General features: G+C 43.4%; 1 protein-coding gene across 1 annotated transcript in view; it reads left to right on the top strand.

The window, feature by feature from the left end:
- Window positions 1-21,497, top strand: part of FOCAD (focadhesin) — a 157,370-nt gene that overhangs the window by 14,784 nt on the left and 121,089 nt on the right. Inside the window, exons 5-11 of the mRNA XM_083352870.1 lie at window positions 1,051-1,155; window positions 3,431-3,532; window positions 3,896-4,100; window positions 6,043-6,249; window positions 10,012-10,099; window positions 13,577-13,776; window positions 21,139-21,396. Coding sequence (XP_083208996.1) covers window positions 1,051-1,155; window positions 3,431-3,532; window positions 3,896-4,100; window positions 6,043-6,249; window positions 10,012-10,099; window positions 13,577-13,776; window positions 21,139-21,396 — 1,165 coding nt within the window. The remainder of the gene's footprint in view (window positions 1-1,050; window positions 1,156-3,430; window positions 3,533-3,895; window positions 4,101-6,042; window positions 6,250-10,011; window positions 10,100-13,576; window positions 13,777-21,138; window positions 21,397-21,497) is intronic.

Here is a 21,497-nt window from a genome sequence, read left to right as displayed (position 1 = left end):
TGAAGGGACTAAAAAGACTGAGATTGTTGGAATAAAAGGAAGGAATATAAAGTTGGTTTATTTGATCAAGGTTAAACTAAGTTTGTTATTAATGGGCTTTTTGCTGACATCAGGACTGAAATGACTGCTTAATGGATTTGCTTATACATGAGAAGGTTTATGGGAAGAAAGATTTGTATTTTAAGAGAAGGTGATGAACTTCGCTTCAACAGTTAGATGGGTGGCATATATATTTAATAAATAAAGTTAGTAAAATGGTTTATACTTGTGATGAAAGTGGGAGATCACTTTATATTTTTAAATTTTTCTTCACTTTACTTTTTTGATTTCTCTATTTTTCATCTTTTTCTATTGTTTCTGCACCTTTCTAATCTTTATTCTTCTGTTTTCAGTTATTATTAGCTTTTACTTTGTAATTATAGTCTTTAATAAAATCACTATTTATATAAAAGATTATTCATTCCTTCACCCTTCCCTTTTCCACTTTTTTCTAAGTTTCTGATTTTTCTATTTATAATAAATGGTTCTCAGAGGTGCTGATTTTTGAAAAGGATAAAAGATCCAGTCTGTAGCCTGCTTATGGAAAGTAACGGTGATACTAATTAATTCCTACTTTAAATTGGTGCGAGAAAATATTTTTCGGGATTAAAGTGGCTAGCAAGACCATAGTTCTTTAGCTGTCACCAGAACTGTGGGAAGAGTGTGCTATGTATGTGAAAAGAGTGTTTAAGACCTTCATATGAATCCTTAAAGGTCTCTGGTATGTGCACATATGACCTGTTGTATATCTTAAAAGAGGATACTTTCAAAATTAAGACTGTCTTGTGATAGTGCCTAAAAAATAATTTACTATGTAAAATTGGGCACATAGCTATCGGCGTCAGAGCAAACCAAATGAAAAATGGCTACGTTGAATTATGGTTTGATTGATGACATAACCTGGGAAGTCCTTTCAAACTAAAAAGTGGTGTTAAGAGACATCATAAAAATGTTTCTCTTTTTGTAGAAATCTGTTGATTGAACATGTATTTTTGCCGTGCTTTTTGATAGGAATGTCCAGGGCTTGATAAAAATCATTGTAAAGCTATTACAGATGCAAGCCTTGAAGACATCAACAAATGAAGAACAGCAACAGCTTGACTTATATGCAATCAGGTATGCCTTAAACTAGTCAAATTGGCATGTTGTTTTGAATGGTAACTTGATAAACATTGCAAGTACCAAGGATTCTCATTACTTGCAGTAATTATTTTAAATTAGTGAGTACTGAAACGTTACCTGAGAAAAGTGTGTTGGGCAACCCAGTTTTTTATGTGTGTGTGTGTGTGTGTGTGTGTGTATGATAATTCCAAACCAAAAATGGAATTTGAGAAAATATCTTAAGCTTGACCATCCCTATTGTGAAGGCAAGGAGCTGGGAGACACATTCAGATTTGCAAGATTGATGTCAGCACTTTGAAGTAGAAAAGACTCCAAGCCCAACATTATGGATATTAAAACTATTTTTATTACAGGGTTACAGTAATCAAATCTTGCTAGATTTCTCTTATCTGACTATTGCCTTGGGTGTTGCTCTTCCTCGTGTTTCTCAAATTTATCTTCACAACCCATTACATCACAAAAATGTCACGCATATTGATTTTGTGGTTACAAATACATTTTAATGAGTGTACAAATTTGAAAATATGAAATCTGCAAATAACAAGAATTGGCTGCAGGTGTGTAAATAAAAAAAAATAATTGCCTGAAATACTGGTTGCTAAAAATCCAGTAAAATCTGCTTCATTAGGCAACAACCACAAAAAAGGTGGAACTAGGTTTGGGGGGAAAGCCTAAACAAAGTTGGGGAGTCATTTTGGTTTAGTGATTAAGGCACTAGTTTAGACAGCAAGGGAGTGAGCTCAAGTCCTGCCTTCACCACAAAAAACAGAAGAATGTTCTTGGGCAGTCACTCTCTCTTAACTCACCTCACCTCACGGTAGTTGTCAGGAAAATAGGAAGAGGTGTTGGTTATGTTCACCCCCTTATTTGTAAAAATAATGAAGGCTGGATATAAATAAAACTATTCAGCTAAACTTTTGGCTTCTCCAGTATTCTCCAGTAAGCAGCATATGTTCAAGTAGGCAGTTACGGAGGATGTGATGAAGGGATAGAAACGCGGCTTAAAGTTAACAAGACACATATTTAGAGTGAACAGAGTTTAAATCTCCAAAGCCAAAGGAAAACCCTCCCGCGTTATAGAAATAACCTAATGATTTGACCAAACCTGTATCCATTAACTGTGAGAAAGCCCAGAGAATTGGTGAAATGCCAAGACAATTCAGAGAAAGTAATTGATTCTGTTTTAAAAAGAGGCGAAAGGATTTGGAGAGCTGACATTTGATACCAGAAAGAGATCTGAGAAGATAATAAAACAATGGATCTATAAACACTTTGAATGCAATGCAGCGATTACTGGAATTCAACATTAATTTGTTGCGAACAAGTCTTATCAAGACTTCCTTCCTTCCTTACTCCCCGCCGCCCTCCGTAGATCAGGAAAATACTTTGAAGACAATAAGGCCTAAGTTCAGCAAAATATTTTACAACATAATCTATACCGCTAATTAACGATTTAGTTATACAGTATGCCTATTAGGTGGGTCAACAGTGACTAACAATTTGAAAATTAACGATCAAATGCATCAAATTGGAAAGGTATATTTAGTGGAATGATATAGAGTCAGGTTTTGGATTGAGAATTAAATTGGATTTAGAATTAAATAATAACTTGGATGGCAAGGTGAAAAGTAAAATTGCAGATGACATAAAATTGAATATCACAGCAAGAAAAAGAAGGCCAAAGTTTGCCCAGAAAATCAGAATGAATTTTAACACAGACAATTTCATATTTTTTCATTTGGTTGAGTGGGTAGGGTGGAATATAGTCCTGAACAAGCTACATCTTGTATATCAGAAAATATGAAATATTATCCAGTATTTTTTCTTGCATTATCATTTTTTCTTGATAATGTCCTTTGAGCATATGAAAAGAGAATGTAGGAAGGAATGCACAATACAGTATGTATAGTATGAAATTGTATGCATGTATTCATTCACATCAAGAATAAATGTTATTCCTTTATTCCATTATTACAGGGACATACTGTAGGAAAAATTCTGATATCACAATGATAAACGTATCTTCATTAGAATCATTCTCACCATTCATGAGGTCATTAAAAAGTTTATTAATATATTGCCTGTAAATATAGCTTTCATTCTGTATCCATGAACATATACTCCCCTTCTATTAACAAAACATATCTCATGGGCAATTCTGTATGTTATTATAATACTGTATTTATGATCGTGTTTATTTTTAGGATAATCAAATTTGCAAGTTTTATTATTTTTAATGCATTTGTTGTCATTTTTTGTTTTCTCCCAGAAACTCTCCTCACCCTCTAATTATTATACTTGAAAACAGACCTGATTGCTGGCCATTCCTTCTTCAACATATGACCACATTTTTCCAGCAATGTCCAAAAGGGTAGGAAAATAAAATAATTGCATAAGTGGGGGTGAGTGCATGCATTGGCCAGCCTGTCCTGTGGCCCGGTGGCCAGTAGGCCATGGCCCGGTAGTGGGCCGCAGCCCATAGGTTGGGGACCCCTGTTCTAGAAGACGTTTTAATTCAGGTTTTTCCAGCTTGATGTAGCAATGTTTTATTTGCTTCTCTGTGGTTGTATTTGTTGGTTTACATCTTTCAAACCCTGAAGGTATAGAAATTATATTTTTTGTATTTTTCCAGTTTCTTTATAGTTGGTTTTTTATTGTATACCAAAAGAAGCAATCGCTACATTGATGTGGTAACTGTCTTGTGATTTCTTAAAATGATTTCTTACCATTTCAGGGCAGAACGTGTATGTGTCAATATAATGAGGCCATTTCTAAGGTACCTGTATTGTGAACCTTACCAGTTGCGGGAACATGCAGAATTACGGATGAGCCTGCTTAGAGTCTTGCTTCAGCCATATGAGCCTTTGAACAGAGAGGAACCGCCCGCCCTTGAAAACCATCTCCTTCAGTTGCTTTGTGACCTAGTTCCATATTATCAGGTAAAGCTTCTCCGGTGCTATCCTCTCAGTGCACCTTATTTTATTTATTTACTTTCTATTGTTTCTAAATTTCTTGAACATGTGTATGTGGCCAGGGAGCCTGATGGCTCAACAGTTAAAGATGCTGGGCCTGGGTTGAGTTCCTCTTACTTGCCCCAGCTTCTGCTCACCTAGCAGTTTGAAAACATGCACGTGTAAGTAGGTAAATAGGTACCATTTCAATAGGAAAATAACAGCGTTCATTGTGCCTTGCTGTCTTAGTCGTGCTGGCCATGTGACCGTGGAAGTATCTTCGGATAACACTGGCTCCCTCGGCTAAGAAACGGAGATGAGCACCTATAGTCAGGCATGACTGGACAGGGGGAAACCTTTACATTTATGTATACAGTATGTATATGGCTACTCATATACCAAACTTGGGATAGTGGATAAAAGAAAACAAAATGACAATCCATAATATAAAAATAGCAAATCTGAGGACCTTAAAAAAAATCATTAACCACAGATACACCATATCAGAGGTCTTTTGTTTTTTTTTGTTAGTTTGTTTGTTCTGCATCGTGGCTCTAGCACCTGGGGAACAGCCAAGCCTTTACGGCTTTCCTTTCTGTTGGTTAAAGATTACATGGAAGGAGCGTCATGGTTGCCTATATCTCAAAGAGGAGTCTGTTCCACAAGACAGGCACCATGACTGAGAAGGATTTACCAAATGACCTTATTTTACTGGTAGGACCCAGAGCCTGCCCACTCTGCCAGATGTGGTGGGATGGGCAGAAACTATTGGGGAGAGGCAATCCCACAAGTAACTTGGCCCCTTCCGTGTCGTGTTAAAAATAACCGTCAAAACTTGAATTTCATCCAGAGACTATTGCAATCAGCGTGGCCTATGAAGTAGCAGTGTTATATGGCTTTATAGGTAGCCCTTGGCTTATGACCAGTCATTTAATGACTGTTCAAAAGTTATTAAATTCAAAAACGTTATTTATGACCTGCCCCTGAGGTTTTAGCTGTCCACCCCAACCCCACGATCACATGACTGCCTTTCGGGTGCTTGAAAACTGGCTTGTATTTACAACCCGTTACAGTGTCCCTGGCCATACGATTGCTTTTTGCGACTTTTCCTGTTTTCTGTTAAGAAATGCTCATTGAACTGGCTGCATTTGGGCTTAGGATCATGTGATTCGCTTAGTGACCACAGTGACTTGCTTAACAAACATCATAAAAAATGGTTGCAGAATCAAATCTGGTCAGGTGGTAATTTGATTTACAACCACAGCAACTTATGAACAATTCTGGGCTCCGTTGTGGTCTCAAGGACTATGTGTGCTGTGGAGCGCTCAGTATTGTTTGGCTTCCTGCATTCTGGACATGCTGAAAATTCTAAATGCTCTTCAGGCATGCAGAGCATGTAGCAATGCTCCAAGTAGGAGATGACTGAAATATGAGTGACCGTGACCATTCCTCCTGATCTAGGAATGGATATAGTTGGTGCACAAGATGTAATTGGGCAAGGGTCCTCCTAGTCATGGCTGCCACTTGCTTCTTGAAGAGGAACTCTGAATCCAGAGGAAACCTCAGATTGTACACTGCCTGATGGAGAGTTACCCCATTCAAAGATCACTAGATACAAGGGACCCTGAGAAGTTGGTTTATCCCTATCCAGACCCACGTGGATGCCAATAACTGGACCGTATTACTCGGCAGCTGGGGATAGAGATGTGCAACTAAGTATCATCAGCACAATATCAGGGAGGTGTTTCTAGAATGCGTACAGTGGGATCTTAGATTTCCTATTCCAGATAAACTGACATACTACGAACACAATCTCTCTCTCTCTCTATTGCACTCCTCTGTGCAAAGTCTTCATTTATACATATCTGCTAACGCTTTATGTGGTTCTCAGTGCCGGGTATGATGCAGTCTTGATTTTTGTTTTCCATAGGTAAAAGATGCTCTACAGATCACAGAAGCGTTGCTTTTCCTGGAGGGATTATTTCGGAGTCTGCTACGTTACCCTAGTTTTTGGAAGACACAATTATGTCATCTTTGTCTGCAGCTTCTGGTTTTCTGTGAGGTTAGCCTGCAGGCCACAGGGGAATGTTCATCTTTAATTGGCTTAATGGAGGAAAATGTTGAGCTTCTGAAAGAGGTAGGTTCTCTGGGGATCAAGATAACTTTTAAAGATGTATCCATACTTAATTGGGTGATGGCCCTTAACTTTTGGCACTTAGTAGTAAGGTTTCTGTTAGTAAGCTGGACTGGAAATAGGCATCACAGGTATTTAAGGACACAAGAGTTGCTAAGAAGTAGATTTATCATAGAAAAACTAAGTCATCATAGAAACTTTCCCAGCATCTATATACTACTAAATGTCTACAACTTTTAACTCGACAAAACTATGCATCCTAGGTCAACAATGTTTGAACCAAGGTATCTCAAATGGACTAACTTACAGAATGTGCTCCAAATCCAGGAGCCATGACACCTGAGACAATAACATTTGGGAAAGTTATTTACTGCTTAAGTATACATTGGACTGCTGCTGCACTTGCATGATCTTCATTTTCAGTATTTGCCGACAGTTTCCTAGCCACTCTCACAATCCTTCAGTCCGTCTCCCATCCAGGAACAGCCACTTACACAGAGGAGGAAAAATCGGGAGAAAAGAAGGGAAAGAAGAATGGGAAGAATGGAACTCCATATGTCCTCCAAAACCCACCTCCATGTACCCCCAAGCACCCTTTCTGAACTATGCTTCTGCCCTGTATTTCTCCCCTGACCCACAAGGCACTTCTTTCACATCTGCGCATCCTTTTCCTGAGCCGTGCCATCCCCCTGTGCGGCACCTTTCCCTTTTCCTCCTGCAGCCTTTTTGCCCCATGCCATCCCCCACCTGCCTTTTCGGATCCAGGATGCTGTCCCTGCGTGCCTTCTCCAACCTGTTCAATACATCTGGCACACCGCCCCACATCCTTCCGGAGCCCCATCACCTTTGCGCCTTTCCTGACTGCGCAGCACTTCTTGGCACACGCCCATGAACCCTTCTTGACCTGTGCTACTGCCTGCACCCCATTGGGGACCCCAAGGCATCCTTCTCAATTTGTGCGGCCCCTCCATGCACATTGCCTGAGCTGTGTAGTACCTCTCTCGTCCACCCTTTTCACCTTTCCTGACCCATGCTGCTCGCCCGCCCACCCACCCTTCCCTACTCTAATATATGTACACCCTTCCTGATCACCACCACCACCCAATGTGCCTTTGTTGACCTATGCAGCACTTCTTGTGCATCCCACACATAATCTCTTATCTGCACTGCCCCCACTGACTTTCCAACTTCCCACAAGCAAAATGAATGGGGAAGCCAGCAGGAACTCGAGGGAGGGAGGAAGATAGATTTCCAGGGCTCCCTGCCAGCTTCCCACAAGGAAACTCAATGGGGAAGCTAGCAAGAAATTGGAAGCTGCTGTTCCTCCCACTGCTTTTTTGCCTGCTGGTGATCCTACTGTGTCTTGTATAGATAAGAAAATATCTTCGAAACAATGACCAAATAAGGGCATGAGCTGTATAGCAAGCCTTATTTACAGGCCATCCTTGATCTGCCAATACAATTGAGCCTGGAATTTTAGTTGTTGAGTGATGGATCATTAGCGAGATGTCACATGACTAGCCATGTTACTGCTTTACCCAAGAATTGCAGTCCTGACACTCCTAATCACAGGTGTTAAGTGGATGCATCTCCAGGTAAGGAGTATGGATGGGAGTGGGGAAACCCTGGGAGATTCCGCTCAAGAACTGAAAATGGTCTGTGCCAAATTCCTACCGGGTTTTTCAGCCTCTGAGGAAGAACACTCACAGCCTGCACTGGGCCTCCCAGGTCTTCCCCTGTCTGCCTAAAGTCCTCTGTGCTGATTATATTTATTATTATTATATTTTTATACTGCCCTTCTCCCGAAGGACTCAGGGCGGTGTACAGGGCAATAAATATAAAAACGAAATACAAAAGTTAAAAAACAATTAAATATTATGCCCAAATATAAAACAGTAATTAAAAGAACATATTAAAACCCCAACCCTAACCCATCAAACCAGGTCAGATTGCTCGAATAAATAAGTTTTTAGATCGCGCCGGAAGGAGCGAAGGTCGGGGGCCATCTGGAGCTCAACCGGCAAGCGGTTCCACAGGTCTGGTGCGCCCACAGAGAACGCCCTCCCCCTAGGGGTCACCAATCAACATTCTTTGATCGGAGGCACCCTGAGGAGGCCCTCTCTGTGGGAGCGCACTGGACGGAGGGAAGTTGACGCCGGCCGCAGGTGTTGCCGTAGGTAATCCGGACCCATGCCATGTAGGGCTTTGTACGTCATTACCAACACTATCTGATCACGCTGCCCCTCCGTCCTCTGCTTGAATTTTGGCTTCCTCCTCTCTTCTCTGGGGCCTGGGTGAAAGAGCTGCTTCCCGAAGGATGTCACTTCTCCTCGGAGTTTGGAAAGGAACCCCGTCTGCTGGGTGGAGAAATGGAGTTCAAATAATTTAAGATCTGAGCTCCATTTTTGCACTCTGTGGGATGTCAGTTTTCCTCCACATGCAGAAGGAAACTCCCTTCTCTGGGGTGCTGACATAGAGCTCAAATCATCAGGATCTGAGCTCTGTTTATCCACCTTGCTGAAGGAGTTCAGTGCCCCTTGGTGAGCAGATCTTTCAGCTCCCCAGAGACACGAGAAAGCCCTTTTGGCTGGAAACTTGCAATTTTCTCTGCCAGCTTTCCCACTGACTTTCCGGGGAAGCCGGCAGAAAAGATTTCAAGCGGCGACAACATGTTTGTGGGGCATTTGGCAACCGGTTGTAAGCTCAAATAGGTTGCCAAGCACCCAGATTGCGATTATGGGACTGCAGGAGAGCGAGCGCTCTCTGAGGCCATTGTAACTTTAAACAATTGTTAAATGAACTTTGCTTTGAGGTATATCAATTCCTCAGTTTTTTGAGGTATATCAATTCCTCAGTTTTTTAAACAGCTGAAATTATCTTTACAAGAAGGCAGCCGTATGCAGCCATAAGAAAAGTATTGTGTTAGAGAAGCAAGGCACAAACCATAATTTACATGCTAAAACGGAACAAACAAACAAGTCGTGTCATTAGTTTAACACAAAGAGTGAAGCCAGTTATTGTCTAGCTGTAATGTTTCAGGTAGCATTTTTTCCCATATTCTGTGTGATGACACTAAGAAATAAATCTGAGTCTGACTGTCTTTGTTCCTGTTGGATACATTTTTAGTAATGTGGAGAATTACAAGACTTGCCTGTTTACAAATCATGAATTCCTAATTTGTAAAAGCTGACTTTCAAAGAACCTTAGCCTTTTTGACAAGTGAGCACCTATGTATAGAGATTACTCTAACCTCAGTATAAAATGGAACAGTATAAATCAGCTGTACTATTATATATATGTCTCTCTGAACATAGACTTTTTGGCTTTGTTTTTCTTCTGTAATAAGGATGAAAGAAAGCTTTTGTTGCAGTCCAAGACCAGAGAAGGGAAATCTGACTGGCTTTTTTTCATGTATATCTACACTTATTCAAGCAATATGTTTAAACACCAGTTAGTATGCACTCGCTCTCTTGAGAGGAGTCAGAGTCAAGTCACTGGCTCTTATGTTATGACACTGTTGCCTTTCTGCTGAGGAAATGGAAACATGGGAAGTAGCTATGTTACCAGCACCAAGTACTGTAAAGTCAGAAGGACCTTAAGAGTTATTTATTTTACATATTAAGGCTGAAGAAATATGCTTCATTTGATTTTTTTTTAAAAAAAAACAAGTGTAAGATTTGCTCAGGGTGTTTATTTCCATAGACTGTTGTATATTATACTTGGAAAGAAAATCAAACTTGATTGGGTATCTTGGTTTTTTTTTAGGGTTTTCCATTTCAGATGACCATCATTGGATTGGGTGTGCTCCTGCTGCAGATTCCAGCAAGTCAGCAAAAGCCTATTTTAAATCTAGGTAAGACTTCATTGTAAAATTGCAACAATTCCCTGAAAAATTACCTGCTTTCTTTATTTTTCTGGGAGGAAGCAATTTCTTAATAATTTCAGATTATTAGGAAGTATCTTTTGTTGGTCTTGTTGGCAACTGTAGTAGATTAAATTTATTGTTCGTAAAGATTTGTAGGAGATTATATGTCATAAACATATATTTGTTTAGCTATTTTTAGCTCAGAATGTCTTTCAGTTACCTGAGAACCATGTCAATGATTTAAATATCAAATTAAGCAAGAGGAAATACAGAACATTACTCATGTCTTCCATGAAAGATCTTGATAGATGAGAAACTAATTTCATTTACAATAATCCTCACCAAAATTAGAATAAAAATGTTTATCCATTTAATAACAGACATTTGTCATATTTATTAGCCAAAAAGTACTCCAGAAATTTCCTCTGTGTCATCTCAAAGACTTTTCCAGTTACACATCATGCTGATTTAATTTTTCTAGTGTATATTTAAGGTACCAATTAGTAATCCCAATATTATTCAAGGGCTGTCATCCATTAATGAAACCAGATAGTGAAGGATGGACAATCAGATTAATAATTTATGTGATCCACATACCAGAGTCACTGTCAACATTCTTCCATTAGTAGTTGAAATAAAATAGTAATGAACATTTAGTAAAATAATAAAGACTGTTAAAGAACTAAAAGAAAAAGAAAAATAAATGAGAAAACTGAAAAAAGAGAGAAAATATTAATAGATTTCCAGATAAGATGTACTGAAGAGGGAACTTCCCCTCTTCCCAGCTGCTGGCCCAAATCCAAAGTGCTTCATCTCCCTCTGAAAATGTAAAAAGAAAAACATTGAGCATTAAAAAAGCTGCTACTACATTTCTTCAAATGATCTCAACACAATAAACTGCTCTGGAGCATCTGTGACAAATTGCTGGAAAAAGGAAAAAAAAGATTTAATTTCTTTTTGATTTGCTGCCCAACGGGCTTTTTTTTTTTGAATAACATCTGCTTCTGAACTGTTTGTGGAGTCAGATCTGGAAAAATCATTAACTCCTTTGTATTTCATTCCAAAAATCCCACTAGCTAAGATAAATGCTGGATATGATCCCATACTGTAGATCTTAAACATTTCATAGCAGTAGGACAGTAAGCAACTCAATACAGGTTTTTCCCCCCCTCAGTTACTTTATCTTATTTAAATTTAGCAGAAACTAAAGCTTTTTGTTGTTCTACAGCTCACTTAAGAAGCTGCTTTCCATTGGAAAAATGGCCCAATTCTTGTTTATTATGTCTTTGTGGTTAGCTTACAGGTACTAGGTAATGTAGCAAGATAAAGGATTTTCCACTTAACCGTTAAAAGTACTTACTAAAGGCAATGAAAATATGCTGAAATACTACCTCGTCCTTGGTGCTCTCTGAGTTTGGTTGTTTTCTTGAAGACGTTTCATTACCCAGACTAGGTAACATCATCAGGGTGCATGCTGATGTTGTTATCTAGTTTGGGTAACAAAGAAAACCACCAATGAAGAGACGTAATAAAGAAAAGTATCTAGACTACTGCAACGCTCTCTACATGGGGCTGCCCTTGAGGACCACTCGGAGGCTTCAGCTGGTGCAGAATGCGGCCGCGCGAGTTGTGATGGGGGTTTCCCGATACTCCCATGTAACACCTCTACTCCGCGAGCTGCATTGGCTTCCGGTTGCCCTCCGGGTGAGATTCAAGGTGCTGGTGATGACCTATAAAGCCCTGAATGGCTTGGGTCCGGGATATCTGAGGGAACACCTGCTGCCGGCATCAAGCTCCCTTCGTCCAGTGCGCTCCCACAGGGAGGGTCTTCTCAGGGTGCCGCCGATAAAAGACTGTCGGCGGATAACACCCAGGGGAAGGGCCTTCTCTGTGGGTGCACCTGCCCTCTGGAACCAGCTGCCCGTGGAGCTTAGGACTGCCCCCGACCTTCGCACATTTCGCCGGGACCTGAAGACCTGGCTCTTTGAGCTCTCCGGCCCAGGCTGAGAATTTTTAACTGGGGTTTTTAATTTTAGGGATGATTTAATCTTTTTTTTAAAAAAATTGTTTTTAACTTTTGTACTGGTTGTTTTAAATACCCTGTAAACCGCCCTGAGTCCTTCGGGAAAGGGCGGCATATAAATTTAATAAAATAAATAAAAATAAAATAAGAAAACAGCCAAGGTCAGAAAGCACCAAGGACTTCTCATTTCAACTTCGCGCTACAAATATTCTCCTTTCTTGGTCCCTTGTCCTTGGAAGGTATCAAGGTAATAAACTCAGTTTGTCACTACTGAACCCAGGAATCTCAGATTCCTATTTCTATATTGATTCCATAGTAAATTTACATTTAGTATTGTGGGAGTTACAACAACAACTTTTATTGATTAGCCCTTGGGCCATATCAAAGTACAAAGTTCCAGCAACAAACCGTCACCAAAACTAGATAAAAGTAATCCGAAATGGAATTTGATAAAATACAATTTAAAATGGAATTAAAATACAATTTAAGTTAAAATAGTAATAAAATGCAAATTTAAGATATAGATAAAATATGGAAACATTATATTTCGGAGTCGCCCTTACAATCTACCCCAATCAGTCCCACATATGCAGATCTTAACTGGATCATTTTGTTCAAATACTGTGCTACATTGGATGTTATTTTCAAGTTCTGGCCGGACATAAGGTAAGTTATTTTGATATGGGGATCCCAATGGGTCATTCGTTTGGTATATAGACCAAGATACCTGTCTCTCACCCTCTTATACAAACAACAGTCAAATAGGATGTGAGCCAGGTCCTCTACCTCTGCCGCTCCGCAAATGCAGAGACGCTCATTGTATGGTATAGCATGAAATCTCCCATATCTGACCATTGTGTCAAGCTGTTCAAATCTTGCTCTCGTAAATATCTCCCTAAGATGTTTTGGGAGTTGTGACTTCAAATAACTGTCCACTTGAAAAGTACATTTGTATTTACTCAGCCATTTCAAGTTACCCACCTTACTAAGGATAGCTATATCAGTTTGTGCTTCTATATCCTTAATTCTTTGGGCAACTCTTTGTTTAGATTGTTCTCCTGTTACGCAAGAAACAGGAAGGCCACAGCTTCTTACAAAATTTGTTAGTTTGGTGATCCAGGAGATTTGTGATTGTAGTTTTATTTGCTCTACAGTAGTAGGCATAATTTGGGGATATTGTGGGAGTTGAGATTCCCTAAATGAGGCAGACTTGTAAAATTATCTCAGAATTAAAGGGTATTTGTCTACTGAAGGAACTTGGAGTGTAAATGTGAATGCAGCCACTTTATTATGACTCCCTAGGTGTGTTGGCTGCTCCAAGTATTTGAATACCCTTCTGTTCTAAAGGGGAGATTGTATCTGTATTCTACTATTTTTCACTGTTGTATTAGATGGTTCTGAGTTTCAAAATTCTTAATGCAAATGTTCTCTTGTTTTTATAGCCATCAAGCTTCTGTCAGGTTCGGAAATCAAGATGACTCCATTGATGGCTGTCATCTTAGTGATGCCTGCCTTGCAAATACTATCATCCACAGCTGTTCAGGACAACATGACTGAGGAGAATGATAACACGACTAGGCAGCAATTAGCCATTAATCTTCTAGAGATCGTACAGCAGGAAGAGCTGAAAGAGCAGGACTTGGTGAAGTTTTCATGCTTACTTTAAATTTTCCAGCTGTGGGAAAATAATAGTTATATAATATTTTCAACTTTCAACTCTACTTCAGACATAACAGTGTAAAATATTAAAATAGGTACTGAAATATGAGGAAAGAATATTAGGAGAGAATCAGTCAGATTAGGAAGGGGCAATATAAATAATCACATATAATAATTGTTAGCTCGTATCATGTTTATGGCCTCTTAAAGACATTGGATTGGCCTTTACCTAAGTAGAATCTTGGTTTGAGTAGGTCTTTTGGTTAATGTGGTAGGGCTGTGAGGCACCTAAAGCATGGGTGTCTAACCTTTGGCTCGCCTGGGCTGCATTGAGTGAAGAGGAATTGTCTTGGGTCATACACAAAATATATAATATATAGTTAATGTGTATAAATAACAACATTCCTGTGTATTTTTAATATTCGTTACGCAATCTTGTGGAGCCGCATCTTGTGGGCCATGGCTTGGACATCCCTGACCTAACGTATAAGACCCAGACCCTTGATAGATCATGTTAAATCCAGCGTTCTTTTTGTATAAGAGTAGGCATTTAGCAATTCACAAGAGTATGTCCAACAATCCAGAAAAGTATTATTCTTCTGTAGCTTGATATGGCCAACATAACTGAAAAGCTTTTGCATAATCAATGAAGCATAATTAAATAATTTTGGTATTCTTGGGCTTTTTCAATCATTCAGCGTAATAATGGTTCTTGCTCCTCAATCTTTTTTTAAAACCGCTTGAAGACATAGGGTTCCAATCTGCATTGCACGATACCAAGCTTTATTTAGCTAACGTGAAAGTACGTTGTCAGATATTTAATTTTCCTTTCTTAGCTACTGGTATACAAATTGGATACTCCCAATCTCTTTGTGACTTGTGTTATTCTCAAGATTTGCTGGCATTATTTGGTTAGGACTTTTATCGATTCTTCTTCTTATTGACCAGGAATTTGGAGAAAGCATAGAAGGCTTATACGTGCAGAGGGCCCCATTATCTCTGGCTACCTGCAGGGCCATAGATGCTCACCCAAAGGGGAACACCCAATGTCCTAAGATACCCAGGAACACCCAGTGTTCTTAGGGAACCACCCAAAAGTACCAGGAACATCTGTAGCTATTTCTGTATTTTGTTATCTATAGTGTGCCAGTTTTGCTGGGTGATTTCTTTTATCTGTTGTGGGCCAGCCGTGCTGGATGTATTAAGTAGGTAATAAAAAGGGTATAAATAGGAGCATTTCTTGTTATTTGGGGCTTGCTTTCCTTTAAAGGGGCCTGTCTTTGTTCAGCTGAATAAACATGTAAGCTTAGAGGCAATTTCTGGTTTCTTGTATACGTTACCAAGCCACACCTCAGAATCGGCATAACATTCTGTTAACTTGCCATAGTTCTGTAGATATTCCATCAGTTCCTATTGCTTTCTCATTTAGTAATAACTGGAGCACAGACCTAATTTTATCTTCTAGTACTGAAGATTATTATGAATAGAGAGTATTTTCCAAGTTATCTTGGATATTGGCATCTCTGCTGTGTAGAATTTTAATATATACCCCTTCCATCTTTGTTTGATGTTCTTTGAATCAATTAATATCTGGCATTGGCATCCTTTAGCATACCAATAAAGAGATTAGATCTTCCTTTTGAGTTTGGAGATCATTTGGAAAACTTTTTTTTCAGTTTTTCTGTGTCTTATTTCCATCTTCATTGTCTTTACAGATGTACTTGTCATCCTGTTTATTGTCTTTTCTAACACTTGTCTGAAATTCTCTGGTAGATTATTTCCTGGTATTTTTTGCCTTTGCCTTTTCTTCTCTCCTTGGCTTTTTCCACTCTTTCTTCTGACATCAGGTTGCTTCTTTCAATTTCTTGATTTTTGGCGGTCTGTCTTCATGTTTATGCTTACAATTTCTTTGATTTCATTCCACAATTCCTTTGGTTTCATATCAGTGAGATTCAGGATTTCAAAGCAATTTTTGATCTTCTTGAAAATAGTGTCTACGTATGTGCTCATGACCATATAGTGGAAATTGGTTGGCTTTCTTTTCTATTTTAGCTTGACTCTGAGCTCAGGCAAGAGTAGTCCTTGAACTCTTCTTCAGCCAGCCCCTGTCCTTGCCATATTTTTATTAGGGTAAATGTAAAGGTTCCCCCACACATGCGTGCTAGTCGTTTCCAACTCTAAGGGCCGGTGCTCATCTCCGTTTCAAAGCCAAAGAGCCAGCGCTTGTCCGAGGACGTCTTCCGTGGTCATGTGGCTGGCATGACTAGACGCCAAAGGCGCACGGAACGCTGTTACCTTCCCACCTTAATGGTCCCTATTTTTCTACTTGCATTTTTACGTGCTTTCGAACTGCTAGGTTGGCAGAAGCTGGGACGAGTAACAGGCGCTCACTAATTTGATGAATTTGATCTGCATGTATTCCATTTCATAATGTTTATGCATATTGGTGTTTTTGGGGTTGTTTGAAGACCTAATTAGCAATGAAGAAACCTAGGCTGTACATTACAATTTCATTTTCTTACTGTTTCCAACAATGGCATTCCAGTCTCCAAACACATCTTGGGTACATGTTTCTACAGGTTATCCTAGACTTACAAACATTTGTTAAGTGACTGTTCAAAGATACAACAGCACCAAAAAAAGCGACTTATGACCCGTTTTCACACTTAACAATCATTGTAGCATCCCCATGGTCATGTGATCAAAATTTGGGCGCTTGGCAACTGGCATGTATTTATGACAGTAGCACTGTCCCAGGGTCATCTGATCACCATTTGTAACTTCTCAGCCAGCTTCTGACAAGCAAAGTTAATGGAGGAAGTCAGATTTGTAGGTGGTTTATAGAGGCCTAAAAAGCTTCTCTAGGACATTTTCCTCTTCCTTGATACTGTCAGCTAATTTCAAAGTAAATAATTCATACAAAATGGAAAAGTTAATTGATGAGTAGAATTAATGAGTCCCAAATAAAACTAAATCCATCTGGGGCTAAATCAAATTTCCTCTTGAGCTTCCAAAACATGTCACCCTCCTCATATTAAGCCTATACTGATTTAGTCATATATGATATGCCTTAAGAGTCAGAAATGTTTTGGTCCATTTGGGGTGGCAAAGTAAGTTTGAGGAACCTATGTAAAGAGGAGGCAAGAATCCCTTTGTACGTTAAGGAGTTCCAGCTAATTTTAGCATGCCAATAATTCATAATTCCTTGGGGCTTTAAGCATGCTCTCTAGTAATAGAACTCTAGCAATTCCTTTACAGTGATTGACATTTGGGAAGTTTAAGAGAATACATAATATACCGTATATACTTGAGTATAAGCCGAATTTTTCAGCCCACTTTTTGGGCTGAAAAATTCCACTTCGGCTTATACTCCAGTCAACAAAAAAAACTTACCGAGGACTTGTGCGCGGCCGAGGCTTTGGTGCTTCCGGGATCGCCCGCACCTCTCCCAAGCCACCGCCGTCCGAGACCTGCCGAAGTTTGGGGAGGTTTGGGGAGGTGCGCGCGCACCTCCCCAAACTCCGCGCCTTGCCTGCCTGCTTCTTTCCGCAGCGGAAAGAAGCAGGCAGGCAGGGCGCGGAGGAACGGAGACTTGCCGACGTTTGGGGAGGTTTGGGCGCCTCCCCAAACCTCGGCAGGTCTCCGTTCCTCCGCGCAGACCTGCCGACGTTTGGGGAGGTTTGGGCGCCTCCCCAAACCTCCCCAAACCTCGGCAGGTCTCCGTTCCTCCTGCCGACCTTTGGGGAGGTTTGGGCGCCTCCCCAAACCTCCCCAAACCTCGGCAGGTCTCCGTTCCTCCTGCCGACCTTTGGGGAGGTTTGGGCGCCTCCCCAAACCTCGGCAGGTCTCCGTTCCTCCTGCCGACCTTTGGGGAGGTTTGGGCGCCTCCCCAAACCTCGGCAGGTCTCCGTTCCTCCGCGCAGACCTGCCGACGTTTGGGAAGGTTTGGGCGCCTCCCCAAACCTCCCCAGGTCTCCGTTCCTGTTTGGGGAGGTTTGGGCGCCTCCCCAAACCTCCCCAAACCTCGGCAGGTCTCCGTTCCTGTTTGGGGAGGTTTGGGCGCCTCCCCAAACCTCGGCAGGTCTCCGTTCCTGTTTGGGGAGGTTTGGGCGCCTCCCCAAACGTCCCCAAACCTCGGCAGGTCTCCGTTCCTGTTTGGGGAGGTTTGGGCGCCTCCCCAAACGTCCCCAAACCTCGGCAGGTCTCCGTTCCTCCGCGCAGACCTGCCGACCTTTGGGGAGGTTTGGGCGCCTCCCCAAACGTCCCCAAACCTCGGCAGGTCTCCGTTCCTGTTTGGGGAGCTTTGGGCGCCTCCCCAAACCTCCCCAAACCTCGGCAGGTCTCCGTTCCTCCGCGCAGACCTGCCGACCTTTGGGGAGGTTTGGGCGCCTCCCCAAACCTCCCCAAACCTCGGCAGGTCTCCGTTCCTGTTTGGGGAGGTTTGGGCGCCTCCCCAAACCTCCCCAAACCTCGGCAGGTCTCCGTTCCTCCGCGCAGACCTGCCGACCTTTGGGGAGGTTTGGGCGCCTCCCCAAACGTCCCCAAACCTCGGCAGGTCTCCGTTCCTGTTTGGGGAGGTTTGGGCGCCTCCCCAAACGTCCCCAAACCTCGGCAGGTCTCCGTTCCTCCGCGCAGACCTGCCGACCTTTGGGGAGGTTTGGGCGCCTCCCCAAACGTCCCCAAACCTCGGCAGGTCTCCGTTTCTGTTTGGGGAGGTTTGGGCGCCTCCCCAAACCTCCCCAAACCTCGGCAGGTCTCCGTTCCTCCGCGCAGACCTGCCGAGGTTTGGGGAGGTTTGGGGAGGCGCCCAAACCTCCCCAAAGGTCGGCAGGAAGAACGGAGACCTGCCGAGGTTTGGGGAGGTTTGGGGAGGCGCCCAAACCTCCCCAAACGTCGGCAGGTCTGCGCGGAGGAACGGAGACCTGCCGAGGTTTGGGGAGGTTTGGGGAGGCGCCCAAACCTCCCCAAACAGGAACGGAGACCTGCCGAGGTTTGGGGACGTTTGGGGAGGCGCCCAAACCTCCCCAAAGGTCGGCAGATCTGCACGGAGGAACGGAGACCTGCCGAGGTTTGGGGAGGTTTGGGGAGGCGCCCAAACCTCCCCAAACAGGAACGGAGACCTGCCGAGGTTTGGGGACGTTTGGGGAGGCGCCCAAACCTCCCCAAAGGTCGGCAGGTCTGCGCGGAGGAACGGAGACCTGCCGAGGTTTGGGGACGTTTGGGGAGGCGCCCAAACCTCCCCAAACAGGAACGGAGACCTGCCGAGGTTTGGGGACGTTTGGGGAGGCGCCCAAACCTCCCCAAAGGTCGGCAGGTCTGCGCGGAGGAACGGAGACCTGCCGAGGTTTGGGGAGGTTTGGGGAGGCGCCCAAACCTCCCCAAACAGGAACGGAGACCTGCCGAGGTTTGGGGAGGTTTGGGGAGGCGCCCAAACCTCCCCAAACAGGAACGGAGACCTGCCGAGGTTTGGGGACGTTTGGGGAGGCGCCCAAACCTCCCCAAAGGTCGGCAGGTCTGCGCGGAGGAACGGAGACCTGCCGAGGTTTGGGGAGGTTTGGGGAGGCGCCCAAACCTCCCCAAACAGGAACGGAGACCTGCCGAGGTTTGGGGAGGTTTGCGGAGGCGCCCAAACCTCCCCAAAGGTCGGCAGGTCTGCGCGGAGGAACGGAGACCTGCCGAGGTTTGGGGAGGTTTGGGGAGGCGCCCAAAGCTCCCCAAACAGGAACGGAGACCTGCCGAGGTTTGGGGACGTTTGGGGAGGCGCCCAAACCTCCCCAAAGGTCGGCAGGTCTGCGCGGAGGAACGGAGACCTGCCGAGGTTTGGGGACGTTTGGGGAGGCGCCCAAACCTCCCCAAACAGGAACGGAGACCTGCCGAGGTTTGGGGAGGTTTGGGGAGGCGCCCAAACCTCCCCAAAGGTCGGCAGGTCTGCGCGGAGGAACGGAGACCTGCCGAGGTTTGGGGAGGTTTGGGGAGGCGCCCAAACCTCCCCAAACAGGAACGGAGACCTGCCGAGGTTTGGGGACGTTTGGGGAGGCGCCCAAACCTCCCCAAAGGTCGGCAGGTCTGCGCGGAGGAACGGAGACCTGCCGAGGTTTGGGGAGGTTTGGGGAGGCGCCCAAACCTCCCCAAACAGGAACGGAGACCTGCCGAGGTTTGGGGACGTTTGGGGAGGCGCCCAAACCTCCCCAAACAGGAACGGAGACCTGCCGAGGTTTGGGGACGTTTGGGGAGGCGCCCAAACCTCCCCAAAGGTCGGCAGGTCTGCGCGGAGGAACGGAGACCTGCCGAGGTTTGGGGACGTTTGGGGAGGCGCCCAAACCTCCCCAAACAGGAACGGAGACCTGCCGAGGTTTGGGGAGGTTTGGGGAGGCGCCCAAACCTCCCCAAACAGGAACGGAGACCTGCCGAGGTTTGGGGACGTTTGGGGAGGCGCCCAAACCTCCCCAAAGGTCGGCAGGTCTGCGCGGAGGAACGGAGACCTGCCGAGGTTTGGGGAGGTTTGGGGAGGCGCCCAAAGCTCCCCAAACAGGAACGGAGACCTGCCGAGGTTTGGGGATGTTTGGGGAGGCGCCCAAACCTCCCCAAAGGTCGGCAGGTCTGCGCGGAGGAACGGAGACCTGCCGAGGTTTGGGGACGTTTGGGGAGGCGCCCAAACCTCCCCAAACGTCGGCAGGTCTGCGCGGAGGAACGGAGACCTGCCGAGGTTTGGGGAGGTTTGGGGAGGCGCCCAAACCTCCCCAAAGGTCGGCAGGAGGAACGGAGACCTGCCGACGAGCCGCGGCCACACAGGGTATTCCTGTGTATTCAGGCTTGCAAAATGGCGGATCGAGCCTCTGCTGGCGGCAGAGGCTTGCAGAACGGCGGATCGGCTTATACTCGAGTCAATAACTTTTTCCAGTTTTTGGGGGTGAAATTGGGGGTCTCGGCTTATACTCGAGTCGGCTTATACTCAAGTATATACGGTAAATATAATCATAGGTTTAGTTTAAGAGAGGAAGCCATAATTGACAACAGTGATGTTGGTGATTAATTTGAATGAAAAAAGCTCTTTTAACAGCAATAAGATAATGTAATTGTTCTTGGCACAGGCCAGCTTTCCCCAACTTGCCAGTCCAATATTTCTATATTTCCCAGCCAGTATTTTCCTTGTCCATCCAGGCTGCGAGTTGTGGGAATCATGCTTTTAATATATATTTGCACATTGGATGAAATATTCATCTTTGGCATCATGAATCTAAATCTAAATAAATAAATGAAGGAAGGAAGGAAGGAAGGAAGGAAGGAAGGAAGGAAGGAAGGAAAGCAGTTTCATTTTTATAATAGCCCTTTTCATTTCCCACAGGTCTCTTGGGATCACTTCTTCCCCATAAATAGTATGTATGGTTCATTGCATGTCACTTGGCAACTCCTTTGGCTTTTGAGAGACAAGACCTCCATGTGTGACTGGTTGTCTTCTGTTAAATCAATGCTTCCTATTGCCACACAAGTCTCTGTCCATGTCGTTCTCCTGGTAGCTTATCTCCTCATTCAAGAGAACAAGGATAATCTTCATAGTGTGCTGGATGCTGCCATAGAAATTGCAAAGGTGGATTCATCTCAGGTAAGATTGATTTTTGATAACACTTAGTATCCAAATGATGTCTCAAAATCTGTAGCTTTTTGGCTTTTTGCATATCACCTTTTTGTTACATGTTCTTCCCA

This window comes from Vipera ursinii (assembly GCF_947247035.1).
Source record: "Vipera ursinii genome assembly, chromosome: 2".
NCBI classification, from domain to species: Eukaryota; Metazoa; Chordata; class Lepidosauria; order Squamata; family Viperidae; genus Vipera; species Vipera ursinii.
The sequence above is the reverse complement of the archived record's forward strand: the minus strand, read 5'-3'. Positions and strand labels throughout refer to the sequence as shown.